At 48.4% G+C, this 18,563-nt stretch overlaps 1 protein-coding gene across 1 annotated transcript; it reads left to right on the forward strand.

Annotated features, from left to right (window-relative positions):
- Positions 1 to 7,326: 7,326 nt before the first annotated feature.
- On the forward strand, positions 7,327 to 9,835 carry LOC144159982 (uncharacterized). Its single transcript, XM_077691609.1, has 3 exons — positions 7,327 to 8,849; positions 8,943 to 9,024; positions 9,117 to 9,835. Exons 1-3 carry the CDS (start codon positions 8,230 to 8,232, stop codon positions 9,297 to 9,299), a joined length of 885 nt encoding a protein of 294 aa, XP_077547735.1. The 5' UTR covers positions 7,327 to 8,229; the 3' UTR covers positions 9,300 to 9,835.
- Positions 9,836 to 18,563: the final 8,728 nt, after the last annotated feature.

Genomic DNA, 18,563 nt, shown 5'->3' on the forward strand with positions numbered 1-18,563 from the left:
CGGACAGTGGGGCGATTGGGGAGGCATCGTGCGAGTGCCCGGCGGGTTGCAGTGGAGCATGGAGTCACATCCTGGCTGCTGTGCACCTAATCGCCCTCTTGCAGGCCGAAGGTTTTAAGAGGCACCACCGGAGCTTGCGTACACTGAGCTGCCACAACAGTGGGGATGTCCGAGACAGCAGGGCATCAAGCCAGCGAGTGTCCAAAACATTGACTGGAGAAGCCCGCGATAAAATGGCCCCTCCCTTCCCTTGCCAATGCGTCTGTTCGATGCACGTCGAGTACAGGAGCAATGCGAGTAGCAACAAAGTGCCGTGCAGGCGCTTGGGAGAAAACTTGGTAGCCTTGGGAATGAGTTTTTTGCCCCAGTTGTGCTGGCCTCCCGCTCCCCCTCCCCCCCTCCCCCCTCCCCCCCCCCCCCTTCCCAGTGACAGAAACAAGGACTGGCATGGCACCTGAAGGGTCACCTATGAGCTACCAGCAAGCATTCATGCACATTTCGCCGTGGTCATCTCGCGAGCACGCCGAGGCTGGGCAACGTCGTGTTTACTAGACCGCGACATGCAGGGGTGCGCCAATGCTTCTTTTTGTTCCATTTATATCCACAGTTTGCTATACTGCACGCGCTATAAATCAGTGAAGTAGTTTAATTTACAGGGATTTTCACTGTGGATACAAAAAACGCAAAAGCACTCAAGCTGATGCGCGGCGGCCTGATGCAACTGTGGCCGTTTTCTTTTTTTCTTTTTGAATAAAACTTGAAAATTGTCTCGGCTACCTACATCAATGGCCACTATCATTACGTCGGAGGCATGCATGCAGCATGTGACAAAACTAGAGGAGTGAGTGTGTATTTTAGTCGCAAAGTATTCGACAGTAAATACATCGTTGCTGGAATGACAATGGCAACCAAGTTAACTCGGCGTAACAACAAACCTTTCAGCCCGGCAAATCGGGAACCAAGTGCAAAAGCTCGAATTTTCCACCGTTAGATCATCATAAAACAGTGTTCGCCACTTCTGCAACGACACGCGGCTAAATGCAACGTAAAGAAACCAACAACACACTCCCATACCGTGCGCGCCCGCCACAGAGGAAATTTTCAACCGCGCCGCGACGGCGTAGTGCGGCAAGAAAAGTTTGTTTACAGCCCTAGGTAAGATAAAGGCTCGTGTAGGGGCTAAGCGGTGCGATTTAACAATGAAATGAAGCGGGCGCAGAGCCACAAGGATGAGTAAAGAAACAGCCTAATTTAGGCAACGTGTGGTACTGTTTTCCCGGTCGAGCGCCGCTGTCAGTCACGTGAATAGGCGGCGCACGCTCAGGCTTCATTTAGAATACAAAGGCTGGACAACAGAACTCCAACGCAGCTGTATTTTTCATACGGACAGCGACTACGGAACCCCGCGCTTAGCGAACCAACGACAAATATTCGCTCCAAGCGCACCGCGCCCAGCGTGTCACAAAGGTTGCTCGCGCCGGCACAGTTCGCGTCACAAAGTTCGTTCAAAAGCATGGAAATTGACGTACCTTTTCTCCATTTGAACCGGTATCTCCGCATTGCGTGCTCTGCGGCACGAAGCAATGCTCCGGCATTGTAGTCCATCCCCAAGAGCGGTCAATGCCCGCTTCTATGTTTTGCTAATTGGTTTCGGTTTCAAACGACCGTACCAAAATGGCGGACCTAGTTACCGGAGTCGACGTGAGATGGCGGGGCGCATTTTGCATAGGGTCTATTCCAGTGAACTAGGGATGCCATGTTATATTTGTATCTGGTGAAAACTAGGTTTTCGGTCCCATGATATGGTTTTTGCCTTTCTTTCCAATTTCTAGGGAGTTCCGCCGCACCTCTGAAGTAGACGGCCGAGAACCTCCCTTATTTGTGTCCATTGTCTCTTCAGAGACGCTAGAGATTCGTGCAGGATGAACGGGTGTTGAAGAGTTGGACCTCGACGTGTGGGGCGAGGCCTTCGGGACTGCCAAACCAGGGGTCCGTGCAGCCCGCTTTGGGGGTGGTGGAGCAGCGCTAGCGGCTTCCACCGGGGGCGCGGGGGGCCTTGCTTCAGCCTCACTCTGTGTGGCTTCAGCAGGCGCCGAAAACAGCTGTGATGCCGCGCCCTGTTGCACCACAACGGAGTAGGATCGGGTATGCGCTCGTGTCAATCGCCTCTGTGCTTCGCGAAATGTAAGGTTTTCAGTTACTTTCACTGTGATGATCTCTTTTTTTTTTCCACGCTGGGCAAACACGAGAGTACGCTGTGTGGTTGCACTTGCAGATCACACAGAGTTGTTGTTCGGATTCATAGTTCTCGGCTAGGTGTTAATTGGAGGCACATTTGGCGTCGGCAGCTTAGCGAGCCGTGACCGTTTCTTTGGCACTTGTAGCATCGGCGAGGATTTGGAATATACGGTCTCAGTTTCATTTTTCTGTATCCTACCTCCACGGATTCTGGATGTATACTGGATGCAGAGGTAAGGACGATGTGTTTAGTCTGGATTTCTTTGTTTTCTCTTTTGATGTTGATTCTATTTATTAATTTACCCTAAAGGCCCTTACGGACGTTACATAGGGGTCGCAGTGAAAAAGAAAACCCATTGTAACATTAAAAGAGCAACACCCATAATAATGCAAATACAAACACATTCATGTAGAAATGCATAGTTGCAAAAAAGGGCACACAAAAGGCGCACAACAGTTATCCAATTTCTAAAATGCAAGGGTTAAAAAATGACCCAGGTTCAAACGGACACAAACATCGAACATTGAACCAATTTAAGAGGTTAAAAAAATGAAAAATGATTTATACATTGAGGAATAACTGTAACTCTTTGATAAATGAGTCATGGTTAATGAGGGTGACGATGTTACCTGGGAGCTGATTCCAGTGACGAATAGCAAATAAGAGTGGCGAGAAGAAAAATAGGTTGGTACGCGCGAATATTGGTTGAACCTTGAATGAATTATCTAAACGGGAAAAAATACGACCAGCGGGTCTTATGTGCGATGCAGCGAAAGAAGACTGGATGTGGTATAGCCTATGAAAAACCGATAAAAGACTATGAAGCCGGCGTTGTTGTAGAGGTGGGAAGTTCAGGGATTGTATCACTTCTGTTATACTTGATGTTCGTGAGTAGTTCCTGAGAATGAATAGGGCAGCTTTATTTTGGAGTGCTTCAAGTTTATTTACGAGCTACGACTTATGGGGGTTCCAGATTAGCGCTGCATATTCAATCTTTGAGCGAACACGAGTTCGGTAGGCCAGACGCTTTGTGGATGTGTTAGCTGAATGCAGATTGCGCCTAATGAATCCGAGTGATTATCTGTGAATATAGGACGAATCTGTGAATATAGGACGAATGTACTGCATTATGGAGATCAGTCATTATTCGAATAACTGAGTTTCACAAGAATGGCCCCTCAAAAACCATCTTGATTAGAAAAAAAGAAGCTGTGTTTTGTTAGGTAGCTAAATTACGGCAGATGATATAATCTTTTCTAGAAGTTTGCAAACTATGCTGGTTAAGGAAATCGCTTTGTAATTAGGAGGCACAGATGCCAGGCACCCACCTCTTAGGCACAGATGCCTAAGAGGTGGGTGCCTGACCTGAAGATGGGGATGACACGGGCAATTCTCCAAGCAAACGGTACGCATCCTGTATCTATCGATTGCTGAAATAAAGCAGCTAAGATAGGGGATATGACCACTTTAGTAATTTTTAGTAGTTTGGTGCATATTTCATCGGGACCTGGTGCAGAGTTGGTCGGGAGTCTATCAATATCCTCCTGAGTGATACGAAAGTCATCAATTGGTGAATCTAACGACTGCATATTAAGAGTGGCTGGTATTGGGCTTTCATTTGTAAACACAGAACAACAAACAGAAATGAATTCCTCTGCAGCCTCTGATTAGGAAAGGTATGTACCACTTTTAGACAATGATATGGATGATGATGATGAGTACTTTGGATTTATCACTTTCCAAAATTTTCTCGTGTTGGTCTGCAGTAGGTTTGTTATGTCGTTGTTGAAAAATTTTTCCTTGGCTGGCTTGATTTCTGCTTTGCACAGTTTAGAGTGTTCTTTGTAGCGCTTCCAGTCAGCGGCTGTATCAGATCGTCTGGCGTTGGAATAAAGTCACTTTTTCTTATTGATGCAGCGTTTAACGCGCGCTGCGTCGATGACGTGATACTGATTCTTGGAACGTATTTTTCTTTCAGTTCCAGAAGCTTGTCGTGAACAATTTGCCAGTTTTCATTTACATTTCTGAGAGCAAGGGCCCTATTCTCGACTGCACAAATTGCCGGCAATTCTTGCAATTTGCCGGAAGTCTCTTCTGATTGGCTTTTAATTTTGGTCATGTGCTTCCGGTTGACAAAGTGGTTGTGTGTGCTGTCGTCATTTTGACGTTTCATGTCGTTTACGGAAACCAGTTCTAAAGTTTGCCTTATTTCTCGTTACTAAAGGCGCATAATTCTTGGCCGGCAATGAAAAACCAGACTAATTGCAGCGGACATGACAACGTAAGGCTGTCTTTGCTATTCAACAACAGTACTGCTTGTAATACACACCCCCTCTGTGATTGGCTGAGAAGGCGTGACGTAATTTAAACAGTTGGCGGGAACAATTACGTTATGCTTTGGCAACTTCAGCCTGCGTAAAAGTGACGTAATGCTACGTAACAGCTTGAAAATGGCGGCTGTTTTTGTCGCAAAATACAAGCAAAATAGGGCAAAAAATTGCCCCGGCTTACGGCGCCGCGAAATGTGCGGCAATTTGCAGCAGGCGCAGTTTCGCATGCGCGCTGTTTAAAGCATGTTTCCTACCGAAACAACTTATAGTTTAAACTGCTTCCAAGTCAGCGATCATGGAGCATACAAATAACGTGCAGTATTTTGCTTTTATGTTTGGCAATAAAATAAAAATTATTTGTTTGGCGTAACCGCAACATAAGAGGGTAGTACAAGCCTCTCCATGACAAGGAGTATCCAATGCATGGCATTTGTCCATACTCGTGCTAATAAGCTGTTGGGTCACATGATCGAACTCAAGAGAAAAATAACAAAGAAAAGTGACTATTTGGTTCATTACAGCGCTGATTGAAGTCGAGCTTGACGAATGAGTGAATCTGCGACATCGGTGCGCTCCGCGGTTATCAGGCGTAGCGCTTCGCTGCTTTTATGTGTCATAGAAGCGATGGTCGCGGCCGTCTTTTTCTGTGATCACGCCATAAACTTGTAACATAGCAGCAGACAATAGCGTGGCGGCGGTGGCGGCAGGGAAGGTGATAACGCAACAAAGCTTGCATTGAAGCAGGGAGCCCAGCTATGTTACTAGAAGCGATTGAAAGAAATAAATAGATACGGTAAAAAATGCTGTGATGTTCTTTAGCTCGACATCCGCCTTTCGCTCTCTTTTGGATCAACGTTACTCGATCGCCTTGTGGTGTTGACGCCAAATTTGACCTCCAGAAATGTGTTTTTCTTGTCAGCCTCAGCTACCGTCGTAATTTTTATAGTACATGCCAAGTGTTTTTATATCTTTCTTGCACAATATTTGATACCTTGGTAGCTATCTTTATGAGGACTCGTTAAATTACACTGCATGTCGTCATCGCTATAGGTGCAGCACGTCACTGATTGCTTACGTCGTGCTTACGCAAAAAAACATGGGCGAATTGCCGGCAATTTGGGCAGTCGGAGAAGAGGGCCCCAAAGGAAGTGAAGAACTGCGCGGAAAATGATAACAATTCGGTTTCTACCATGCTGCGGTTCGCGCGGCTGTAATAAAAAAAATTCCCCGCATTTCCCCGAGGGGAAGAATGTGAAAGTGCGAATGCACGAGTTGAATTTGCGCGGTTCGGTAATGTTCGCGAAAGAGAGATCACACACACACACACAACTACAAAGAAAGAAAGATGCATTTATTCACAGACACCTATTTGTGTTGTCGTTGTACTTGTTGCTAGAGCGGATCTCAGCTTTGAAATTTCGTGTCAGTACTCCTTTAAGCGGGTGCATTAGCCCTTCTCACGCCCGATTCCTGGCCAATCCCCCACGTGGGTATGTGCCATGTCAGCGGCCAGGCAGCGCGCGCCCATCTCCCCCCGTTGCTAGGGAAGACGAGGAGCGCGCGCACCCGCAGCTGTTGCTATGCGGAGGGCGGCGGACGATTCAGGCTCGCTTAAGAAGTGCATTCGCACTTAAAAGTTCTAAAATAGGGAATTTTAAAACCTAGAAATGGGAGTTTTTCTCCACAGTACGGAACATCAGTGCGACGTTTTTTAAAGGAAAAAAAGAAACAAATGTAGCTTTGCTCTTCGCGGGTCACCGGTTCGATTCCGGGCCGCGGCGGCCCCTTTTCTGATGGAGGCGAAAGAGAAAAACGCCAGTGTGTACGAGATTTCGGCGCATCACATACCGCTTTTCAATGCGCATCATCAGAAATGCAGTATAGGCGCATTGGGCTGCGTTTGTCGCACAAGTAGCAGCGGCTGGAACATTCCATGCTCATCGCGACCTGTGTTCGTAAAATGCAATTTACGTACGCGTCATCGCGCTGACCGAGATATCAACAGGTTTGACTACCACAAATAAAGCCAAGGCTGCCAATAAAGAGGCTCTTTGTAACTTCATAACAAGAGCCAAGACGAACATTTTAGGCTCTGAAAGTGACAAGCCCGCTGTCGTTCCCAATATTGCCGACCACTGAAAACGGCATGGAGGAATCAGAGGATACTTCACGGCTTCCTTTACTCCTTGTCTCAGTATTATTCCCGTAGACTGTAGGTAGGGCACTCTGCAGACAGTGGATTGCACCAGGTTTAGAAATCACCACTCCTTTGCCGATGCCCCAGTGTGAGCTACAGGAAACTTTATCAGGAAAACTGCTCAGCAAACAGCGGCCTCTTTCTGGAGCAGGGTGCCTATACGCATACACAACACTTATCGATAACAACGAGCCATGCGGCCTAGCTCGCGCCACCAGCAAAATGGTTCTGGTCTGGTTCGAACGGGTCTGGCATACACGAGCTTCTTCATCGGCGGCGCACCGCCGCTTAATTGCGAAATAAATAATTAGAAAACCTCTCTTGAATAAGGAGGGCGCCAACACAACAGCACGCTGTTTATTAATGCATACGGAAGATTAGCACATGCGCGGGAATTTTGAGCGTGGAAGCCGCATGTATGACGCCACATGTATCGGAGGCTGCTCGCTCCCTGTCTCTTATTTTCTGTATTCCCATGTACGCCAGATAATGCTTTCGAAGCAAGAGATAATGGAGTGCCCCAGTTCGCAGTTAAAACAAAAAAAAAACTGCAATTGATAGTTCGACGTTCACTGCGTCGGCGTCTTGATTGTGTGCAGCTGCCCTACCGTGTCTGGACATGCGCGTGGAAGCGTCAGACGAAGCGGGCCGTGAACTTTCCAGACTCTGCATGGAAACAGTCGGCTAAAAATGGCCGTAGCGCTTTCGAACTACGACTACGCCCGTCTTCCGAGCAATGTCTGGCTCCGAATCCTTTCCTACGCGGACACCAATACGCTGCTTGCCATCGAAGCCACTGCGTCCTGCTTTACTAACATCCTCAGAGACGAGCACCTAGCGACGAACGTTGTGTGCGCTCCAAGTTCTGACGAAATGACGTTACAGCGGTTCTTCACGAAGCGCGTGATGCACAAGATGGAGGTTCTCGACGTGTCCAACTGCATGGTGGCCGCCCCAGACGTCATCCTCTCCTGGATAGGAACCTGCAACACACTCACGGAGCTCCGCTGCGTCAACTGCCCACTTCCCTACACTGGCTTGCTGATAGTCCTCATGGAACGGCTGCCTCATCTTCAGCGCATAGACTGGTCTTTCTTCGGGGAGAACTTCAGCGACGACATGTACCGCGTCATGGCCCGGTACAACGAGATGGTAATACCGCAGTTGCGCAGCACGTACGTGGAAGTGGCCTGTCAGCGTGCGGACAACCACGCATTCCTGAGCTTCCTACTGAAGCCTTGCATCGTGCTTCTGAAGTTGCACCTCCACGCCCTCTACGGTGACTTCACTGAAGCCACAGCCCTGTGTCTCGGTGCTGCGACGTTAACCATATCCTCGGACCCTACCTTGATTTACTCGACTGAACTGGATGCTGTAAGGGGCCAGCAGAGGTTTTTTAATTCGTTCCTCCGGTTGATGCAGGTGCCGTCATATGCTGGGCCGGGAGCATCGTGTGGGGCAACATGGTATTCCTCAGACCGTACACCGCCTGCACCAGTTCTTCGCGCACCCAAGCTGTGCCTCCTCGATTCAAGCAAGTAGTTGTGGCACTGAGCAACGAAGTCAGCGTTCATATTGCGTTGTCGGAAGCGGCGATCTATATGACTTGGACGCATATCGAAGCGCTCACGCTCGCCTTATTGCCAGTTGTTGAGTCGGACACCCCTACCTGCGCCAGCCGCAACTTTAGGGTACCACTTATGACATTTATTCTTTCCTTCCCAGTTCTCACAGAGCTTAACCTGAGCTCGTTTCACTTCAGCGGCGGCATCGACTGCTGCCACATCCTTGCTGCGCTCACCGTGAGGCTTCGAGCGCTGTCACTCGCGCCGTGCGGCATCAACCGGAAGACGTCTTTCATAAACTTGGCAAAGGTGTCATCAAAGCTCGAGAAACTGGACGTCAGAATGAACCCTGACAATGTTAGCTCACACTGCGCCTCCTGCAGCCAGCCTTTCCGAGCGCGTGAACATGATGCCGCAATTCTTCAACAGGGCAGCACACTCAGACGCTTTACCCTTTGCGGGGTTCTGAATGTGTATTCCCTCGACTTCATCGCCAGTCCCCGCCCCTCTGAGATCCGGCTTTGCTTCATGCCTTAGCATACAATCAGCCAGACATGGAGCTTCGGCCATCTGCTGAGGTGCAATGACAATTTGCGGTCCCTCGTTCTGAGAAACCACACGCTCTTCCGGGGACTTGAGTTCTACCAGCAAAACCTGGACGCCCTCAGCCACCTAATTCACCTCAGCCTCGATGTGAGGGCGCCATCCGAGATCGATAAAGTGGGGTTGTTTTGAGCCACATGACTGCTCGACTTCCAGTCTTGGAGACTCTTCACTTGCACTAGGTCAGAGGAGATAACATTGTGCGGACACTGACTTGGTTTCGGCAACCAGACTGGCATCGGGAAACACATCGTGAAGGTCGAAATCGAGGAGCCTTGCTTATGGACAGGCCGTGCATTGGCTGTTCCATGGCCACGTTTACTGGCCTGGCCAAGCCCCGCCATCACCGAAAGAACTGCTTGTAGATCATTTTCGACGAACATTCTGAAATGTCTTTTTTTGTTTGGACAATATGTACATAATTTTATCGCCGCTTTGACAACTGCGTAGCACTGGAGAGCTCTGGTCAACACAATGCATGCACATCAGACTCTTTAATTGCTATATTTAATTGCTATACTGATCTTGCATTCATATGTAACCATTGTGTTGTTTTCATACAACTGAAGACCTTCCGCCACTAAGCAGTTCTTAGCAAGTGTAGCCGATATGTCCTTTCTACTTTCGTAACACGGTTGCCAGCAATTTCGCATAATTGTTTTATTTCACTTGTATGTGGAAGTTCTGCATCAGTTTTATCCTGCCGTGACACAGATACTGTGTTATCTCTTCTTTGGCGAAGAGCCGAGTGCGTATTGTACGGTCTGCTCTTTACCAAAGTACCAATCGTTCTGCTATCGCAGGCACGTGGTGCAGGCTTCGTTATTACAGCACAGAAGTGTAAATGAAGGCGCCACGCTGCTTTTGTCTGTGTTCACTAGAAATAAAGAGCCTTAAGGAATGGTGGTTTTAGTGACGTTCCTGAGCGGTAAATGTGCATAAGTGCATAAGAATTGGTCATCATTTCCTTACAACTGTAGCAAAGTGCGAAGAAGTCACGCTTTATTGGGTTCTGGCAGCGAAAATCCACATTTTTGTTGTGTGCGAATGCTGATACAATGCCAAGCAACGTACAGGAAAACTACGCTGCATGCAAGTTCGAAACTCGAGCGTACGGAAGTCATAACGTTTAATGCTGTGGTATCCAGCTTTGCTAGGGAGCAAGAACCCTCCCAAAAAATATTTTTTACTGCGCAACAGTACGGTTCTAACTAGCCAACAAAAGTTTCGTGTATGCGTCAGCGTAAAAGTCTCAGGCTAAATAAAACATAGTACTCGCACCGCCAGGAATCGAGCCTGACCCGCACAGCGAATAAACTACGGTCCCTTTTTTTATTTCTTTATTACATTTTGTGTGGAAATTAACATGCGGAAACGCCACATTAAACGCCACCGCGCATACGTTGGTTGGCTGAAAGGGTCAAAATAAACATCCGATGTTGACAGCTCTTCCAGTACACATAACCATTCCAGTTCAGGTTCCAGCAAATGATACACTTCCAGTAGACTTGTGACACTTTGCGAGAAATGCTTGGTCACATTTACATAGCATTCACATACACTGGCGCACGGCCATATGGGAGCGCCAAATTGCGTGCAACCCGAGGAGGATTATCATGTCGTACGGCACTTCATTTTCCACTGCCGAGAAACACATCCCATGCGGCGTTACAGGAAGATCTTTCTTTATCGTTCTCTGTAAAACATCCCAGAAAAAGATGGCGTCCCAGCACTCTATGAAAACATGCTCAGTGCTTTCGGGTTTTATGTACGGAGCACACACGCACCGGCAGGGTTCGAACCTGTGTCTGGCAGACCACACAGAGTTAGCGTCACTCGCCTTACCCACTGGACTATGGCCGTGAGTCAGTACTGGACAATCAAACGGCTTACTCCCTCACCTGTAACGTTGCGGAGTACATTAGGACCTCCCAATGTCCGTCCGCGTCCATCCATGCGCATACCACCACCAAGCGAAAATCTGTGCGGAAACTACCTAAAGGGTACAAGAACGCTCCAAAATACTCGAAAACGGGCACATACATAACCTAGGAAAGAGAAAACGCGCAAAAACACCGGTGTAGTAAGGTTGTGAACAAGTTGTAATATACAGTGACTGCTTCGCACTACGCTAGATGGTGATCCGCATAAACACGAGATGGCGCTCCGGGGCACAGCGTATACAAGCGGGTTCCGGAATACACAAACCCTCTTCCCGACATGAACCGAAACGAACGTAAGAAACGCCGCGCTGCTGCTCAACGTCTAGGAACACAGCGAGCTGCCCCGAATACGAATCACCCTCCATCTAACAACTGAACTCTCAAGGATCAAATCGAATGACGGTCGGGGCGCAAATCGGATGTCACTCGGGGCGCAGCTTGGATGTCACTTCGAGTCCCCGTACTCCGCACCCTCGTCATCATCCACGGTGTGGAGATGCTGCCATTTTTTGCACAACGTGCACGTTAAGGACCATCAAGGGAAAAGCCTCTTTTCCTCCATCAATGTGCCATTAGAAAGTGTGCCGGTGTGCAACTTAAAGAAAAATGTTTTCACTGAGGCGCAGACTAGCATATTTTTTACCCGCGACAGACCGTCTTGGCCACCGCCTGCCCGATACAATGAACGGTATGAGGTACTGGAAACAGGATTTCCTTCACTTTTTTCGTCAGTGTTCTCCTCGATACATTCGCCAAATACTACATGATAAATCGAACGGACAGAAATTTAAAAGATCGCAGCACTTCTTTCCAAGATCCCTTAGCGACATAGGTTTGGCTGCTTGTTGGCGCTATAAAGCCTGGAATTAGATTAGATAGCGTAGTTTGTACGCGAGTCCTGAGGAATGGATGTTTTACGTCTCGCAATAGCAAAAAATAATTCACAATCTGCCTTACAAAAACATGAGCCATTCCAACACCGCTTGCCTCTGAGGCTGAAAAGATTACTTTGGCTCATGCGTTCTCTCATAGAACCCCAAATACACACAGAAAAAACACTAGGTATCTTTTGCACTTGCGTTCTGGAAGAGTGCATCGCCTGCAGCCCATACCACAGTTTGACGAGAGAAAAAAAGGATTACACACTGTGGAGCGCGCCAATACCGATAGTGCGCGCCCACCCCACGTTGCTACTTTCTCGCGCCCTTTTTCTTCTTATGTACGTCTATGTCTATGTACGTCGACGTTGAACATAAGACTTGGGACGACGTCCTTCTGTATATCACGTTTGCGTACAACACGGCTATCCTGGAAACTACGCAGAGGGCACCTTTCGAGCTGGTCTACGGAATACGCCGACTACGAAGCTTGACGCCATGCTTCCTCACGTAGGAGACGACGACCTCAACGCCGACGTCCGAGGATACCTACAGCGGGCGGAGAAGGCCCGCCAGCTCGTTCGAGTACGCACAACGGACCAGCAGCTGGTAGGTGCCGGACGCTACATACACCGACGCTGAGAGGCGAGTACTTCCCAGGGGATCGTGTGTGGCTTTGCACTCCCATCCGACGACGTGGGCTCAGTGAGAAGGTTCGCGACGTATTGCGGACCGTACCGGATTCTACAACGTGTAGACCAACTTACGTACGAGGTGATTCCGGAATATCACGACGACGCACGCGGCCCGAAGCCGTCCACGTCGTTCGCTGGAAACCTTACTACGCAAGATTACGGACTTTGTTGTGTGTTCGGAATGTCTTTTCTTTCAGCATCATTCCGACGCACTTTCAGAGGAGTGGTAATCATAGAGTTTCTTAGTAAGTGTACTAGAGAGGAAACTGCGCCTGGGAAGCCATGTCGTCGTGGGGGTTCATGGGAAGACCCGCCTTTTTGGCTTGGGCTTGGCATGACAATTAGATTCTTAAGCGGTTTTTGGGATTTGCTTTCTTCACTATGCGTTAACACGTTTACGAGCTACAAGGAAGCCGAAATCCTGCCTGTTCTGCGGCACCCGTGTTCGGTGAAACAGCAGGAAGTACGTGATCGCACCTGACGTTGCTCATGCCGCAGTCGAAGGACGTATGACTTAGCGGGTAATTTGCCATCGCGAAATTTGTACCCGACGAAAAGAAGAAACAAAACGTACTTCGACGAAGACAAGATACGAAAGATACGGGCGCTTGTATGCATCCTATCTTGTCATCGTCCACGACTGTTTAACGCCACCTTTTCTTTTTTTTTGTTAAACTAGCTGACGGTCGATGCACCGGTTCACCACGATGGCAAAGTTTTCATAGGCACGCTCAAAAAACTTTCCAAACTCTTCAAACAACGTATTATTAGAAATAATGGTACAATGAATAAAATCAGAGTTTTAATGAGTTTCCCCCCCCCCCCCAAATATTGACATTGTTCGTAACTACAACCTTGGCCTCCGGAATAGCAGACACAACCATTCCGGCAAAAATACGCTTTACTTCCTTTTTCCTTAGTTTAAAACAGCCTGTGTTTATTTTCCACATACATAATTGCATACCATTCTTCGCGTTTTTGTGGCAATTTGTTTAAATTTGCGATCACTAAAACGTTTCAATCCAAGCCAATGAAGAAACTAAGGCGAGCGCAATGTATAATGGCGGCCCATGTCGACACAGACAGCCTTGACGTGAGCCGCATAGACGCTATAGGGCCAGATTCCTCCCTAGTGTATATTGTAAGAAACTCTATGGGGGTAATGCCGCGAACCGTGCATTGGGTTTGTTTATTTATGTTTTGTGTCTGCCGACCGGCTGTGCCGGCCTGTGTTATCTGTGTTGTCCGTTGGCCAAGTGAAGCGCGTGTTGCATTCTTTACGCCGCCCGTGTTATTTCCTTTGACAGGGAGAGTGTTTCGCCCTAACGTCACTAGCCTAGAATAATCTTCTTTGATCTACAGGGTTCTGGATTCAATTCGACGGTTCGAGAAACACTCGCGCCGAGGGATAAATGCCCGCAGAGAAGACGCCGCGGTATTCGATTTGCCGACATTCGCCTGCGGACATCACTTCGTTGACTGCTGCTTCGTCGCCTCTGTATTCTTTGAGTTGTTAGTGGAGCACAAGTTCGCTCCAATAAACTTGTTTCTCTTTCGAGACAACTGCGTCGTCTTTGGCTTCGTCACAATATATATTTATATTAGCGAATATTTGGTTATTTCAGCTTTTAGTGCAGCTCTCCACTTTATGTAATTTATTTAACACCTTGTGTATGCCCCATTTTTGAAGAGACCGTAAAGACAAAACGCAAGTTTCGTTCATTTGAAATATTCCCTCGTTAAAATAACACTGGCACCACTTTTCACACAAACGTCACTGAAATAAGCTATGTAATTAAAAGTATATGGATTGGCCATGCGACCCACTACCTCATTTCTCCTACTAGAACCTACGACGCATTTGGGCAGCTGTGCCTTTGGCGGACGGCGTTAAAAGCTTACGCAATTTAGTTAGGGCTAATTAGCATGTATAAGGAGCTATTTTTGCGATTATTTAATGTATATTCTTCTTATAGCAGTAATAATGGTGGTGTAAACAATGGAAGTCAAGAACGCACGCGTAACCTGGGAAGCACCAGTGCGCATTGCACGCACTACTATGACGATTATACTCCTCATGCGCTGTCTTGGCGGCGCTGCCTGGGAAGTGGCCAAATCGCCTTCCGAGTAGTACTCCCGGGAAGTACGCAGCTGTGGGAGTCCCTTCGGATCTAGTGTTGACAGAAACGACGACATGAGATAGGTACTTCCGATTGTGTTGCGACATTATCTCCATCAAAGCCTAGGCCCATCCGATCTCTTCCGGCAAGCAACTTGGCACAAGAGAAAAAAATTACACCATCTTCCCGTGGGGAACCCTGATGAGGATGCGAAGCATCGTGGCGGTTCCGTGTGGTTCCATTGTGTTGCCGTTATGTTGAGTTATCTGGTTTTTACTAGCGTCAGAGGGAATTCCGCGTCCGGGTCCACACCGGTGGCAAAGGCACGCAAGTGCTGTTGTGTTACGGTGAGTAGGTGGTGGTTCTCGAGGCGCCGAAACTCCTCCATCATGTTCTTGTCGATGTTGTCTCTGTGGTAGAATCGGTAGTCTCCGTCAGCTTTGGTGAGGTAAAGGTTGTTGACATTGGTGCACCGGCTGAGAGCAATGTACACGCCCTCCTCTTCGCAGCTTTGTCTTCTCGTTCTTCTTCTTCTTCGGAGGTTCCCCTACGGGAAGATGACGACGGTGGTTGAACGCGAACCTATCTCGTGATGGATTCTTTGGTTGGCCAATCCCTAGGGGCATCCTGCCACAATCAGCATTAGAGGCGCTGCGGACGGGGCTGGTTGAGCTGCAAGGCGCGTGGCGCTTCCCTTCACAGCCTTCCCACGGGAAATTCAGAATCCCCCTCGAAACTTTTCAGTTCGTCGTTTCAGTTGACGTTCAGCTTCGCGTGCCTTCGTTGTATCAGTAGCTTCTTGACGTAGTTTGAATGAGTCAAGGACATAAGGCGCGTTCGTAGCACTTGCTCCTGTCCCGTATTTGTAGCGTAGTGGGAAGAGCACCGCGTACCTCCCGTTGCGGCCAGAGAGTCGTGGGATCGAAACCAGGTGCCGCTATTTCTTTTTTTTATAGTGTAGTATCGCGGAGTTGTGGGTGTAAGGAGGAGAGCTGCGCATGCGCAGTGAGCGTGTGGACGGCGCCGCCATCAACGACGCAGGACCAGGCGAGCCTAAGAAATGCTCCGCATTTAAAAAAGATTTGCTGCGCTAAATAGGTTTACAGCGATGTAGAAACTGCTGGGACGATGACAACGCTCTCCCATTCGCAATTTCACCGATGGTTCTATGAAGTAAACTTAGAGGTGAGAGCTCCTTGTTGAAACCAACACACTTAATAACAAGACCCTTGTCAACACCCGTCCATCAAATAAAGAAAGCGAGGGGGGACGCAATCGGGGACTATCGAACGTAAAAGTCACCGAGCCCAGCAGGCTCGCCTGCTGCGATGCGCCGAGCTTTCCCGCACGTGCGCACTTAAGCGTGCGCTTTCATTAAACAGAGCAGGTTTACACCGCAGTGGTGCAGTGCTAGCTTGCCTCCTTTGTGGCTCAGCGACAAGATGCAGCGGACGCCTGCAGGGTAAAATTTTTTGATATTCCGAAATTACTACTACCGAAATTACTACTAATAAACGTTTTCTCTCTCTCTCTCTCTCTCTCTCTATCTCTATCTCCGAAATGACGGGCTCTAGAACAAACCAGTCGGTAAAACGTAGTGGCAGTTCTGTTTCCTTATTTGCGCTCACTTTAATTAGCGCTCTTGCCTAATCTATTTCACGTTTTCACTTAGCAAAGTAAAAGATTATCGTCGAATACACTACTCTTTGCGCTTAACAGCTTGCGCCCAGCGCTCCCGTCTCTCCTTATTGCAGGAAAATCTATAGAGCTCCACATCTGAGTTGAGGCCTTCATGCTCTTCGCAGTTGACCATGCAACGGTACCCTGGATTATGGCGCTTCCAAGGTGGGCCGTGCCGGCGGTGTCAGCTAAGCCTGCTGCGCTGGTCGCTTCTACTTCTTCCATGCTTTCGCTGAAAAACCTTTCACAGTTACCTCACGCTACGAGGGCAACGTTCTATGCTACCTTCAAACTGTTCTTTTGTCTGCCGCATGCAAGAAGAAACAATGATGAACATTCAGAGAAAGCTAAACCGTAGGTTAAACCAGCTTACCTAGCGACTGGACGTCGCGACGACGATAGCGCCAGCTCGCTCAAAGGAAGGACTAAAAATAGGCCGGTGTTTAGTATTGTTTTGTCTGGCCTCTGCAACAACTGTAAGGACTGCTTTAGACAGTACGCTGTCACGTACACGCACCAAAATGCGATTAAAGTAAGTACAACCAAGGTTTGTTTTGGCTTGTTATTGAAAATACGTGGAGGGCGGCGGAGTTCGTATGACCTTGTAGTTCCCAGACGTTCCGGGCTCGAGGGGGCGCTGCATGTCGCCAATATTGCCTAGGACAGTTACCACCTGCAACAGGAAAAAAAAGTATTTTGTGCCTAATAAGCTTTTTGTGCCTGCCCTAAGCAGCGCTAGTATTAAACCCAGAGTATAAAACATAGGTATATTAGTCCTTATTGGTAAGATGACAAGTCAACACCTCGCTACAAAGGGGAAACCAATAGCAATCACCATAATCATCACTCCAGTGCAGGAAGCCTATAGCTGCACAGCCGCCCGCCAAATTGAGCTTACACTGGCAAACTGGCATGGGTGACATTGTCTTCCGTGACTGTATTAGTCCATCTTACCTGATGTTTCGCGAAGCGATTACTATCAACCGTAGAACAAATTAGCCATATATAAATCCCTCCAAAAATAAAGCGACCGCGGACAGAGCTCCTGAACAGTATTGTGGTGCCATCTAGGAAGGCTAACGGTAAACAAGGCGTTTCGCTGTTCGCTGCAGCCCTAGTCACCATACTTGCGTTCGCGTCTGCACTTGCCCTGGATACGTCATCACAGGCATCACTAAACACATGATGTAGCGGGATAATCAAAATTTTGGCCTGAATTGTTTAAATTATCAGTGAATAAAGCATCGTTTGCGGCCGAACAAGCGCTGGGGCACTATAAAACACCAAATCTTTCGAATAAAACAAACTTTTATTATGTATTCTTGGCCCGTTTAAAGGATACCGCAGACGCACAGCCATAATTCTAAATTTCTCAATTTCAATATTTACGAGGACCGTCATCATTAGCATCGCATATCTCTGGGCAAGGTAATTTTCTATATGGCCGGATTGGGGGGGGGGGGGCGCTCTGATTGGAGTTGGCCCCTGTCGTGCGAGCGTCCTACCCCGATGGGTAGAAAGGACGCTCCTAAGCCAGCTGGGTTAAACAGAACAAATAAAGTCCAAGCCAGCAGATATTCCTGACCACATCCGCGGGAAGTACCATGGGACCCCAGCCATCCCTCAAAACATAGGCCCCAACCTCCGTCAAACGTTCTCCTCCAAGAACAACTCACTCTACGTGGACGCAGCAACACAAAATATCAAAGGAAAGGACTCAGGGTGACCCATAAACTCCGACCACCATATGTTAACCTGTGGCTCACTACGTCGTTGTACCGTGACATACGCCGAGGAGCTAGCTGTCGCTCTGGCACCGGCGGATGGCCCCCGGCCGGGCCGGGTACTTACAATCATTTCCGACTCGCAAGAGGCCTGTAGACACTTTTTTGAATTCACCAGCAAGCCAACGCGCACTCCGTGTGCTCCTCCAAGCTAAGGGCGGCGTACGTTAACACCATCAGCTCCCACCTAGGATCCAACACAGGATTGTATGGGCCCCGGAGCACCCGGGAATAGAGGGGAACATAGAAGCGGTCACGGTAGCTCGAGGCTATACTACCAACCGAGGACCCGACGATTCCGATCTCGAAGAACCTACGCCCGTTCCACCGAAATACTCGGCCACAATGGCATACTACCGGGGTATCAGGAAACGATACCGTCCGCCACAAGAATCCTTGACGAGGACTGATGCCACCGACTGGAGACATCTGTGCCGAAACGTAAACATTCGGAGCAAAATTTATCCAACTCAATAGGCAGACGCATGACCTCTGCGCCATCAAAAACCCACCCACTATCACACCACAT

This window comes from Haemaphysalis longicornis, unplaced genomic scaffold (assembly GCF_048455015.1).
Source record: "Haemaphysalis longicornis isolate Haplotype H1 unplaced genomic scaffold, Haemaphysalis longicornis Haplotype H1 scaffold_10, whole genome shotgun sequence".
NCBI lineage: Eukaryota > Metazoa > Arthropoda > Arachnida > Ixodida > Ixodidae > Haemaphysalis > Haemaphysalis longicornis.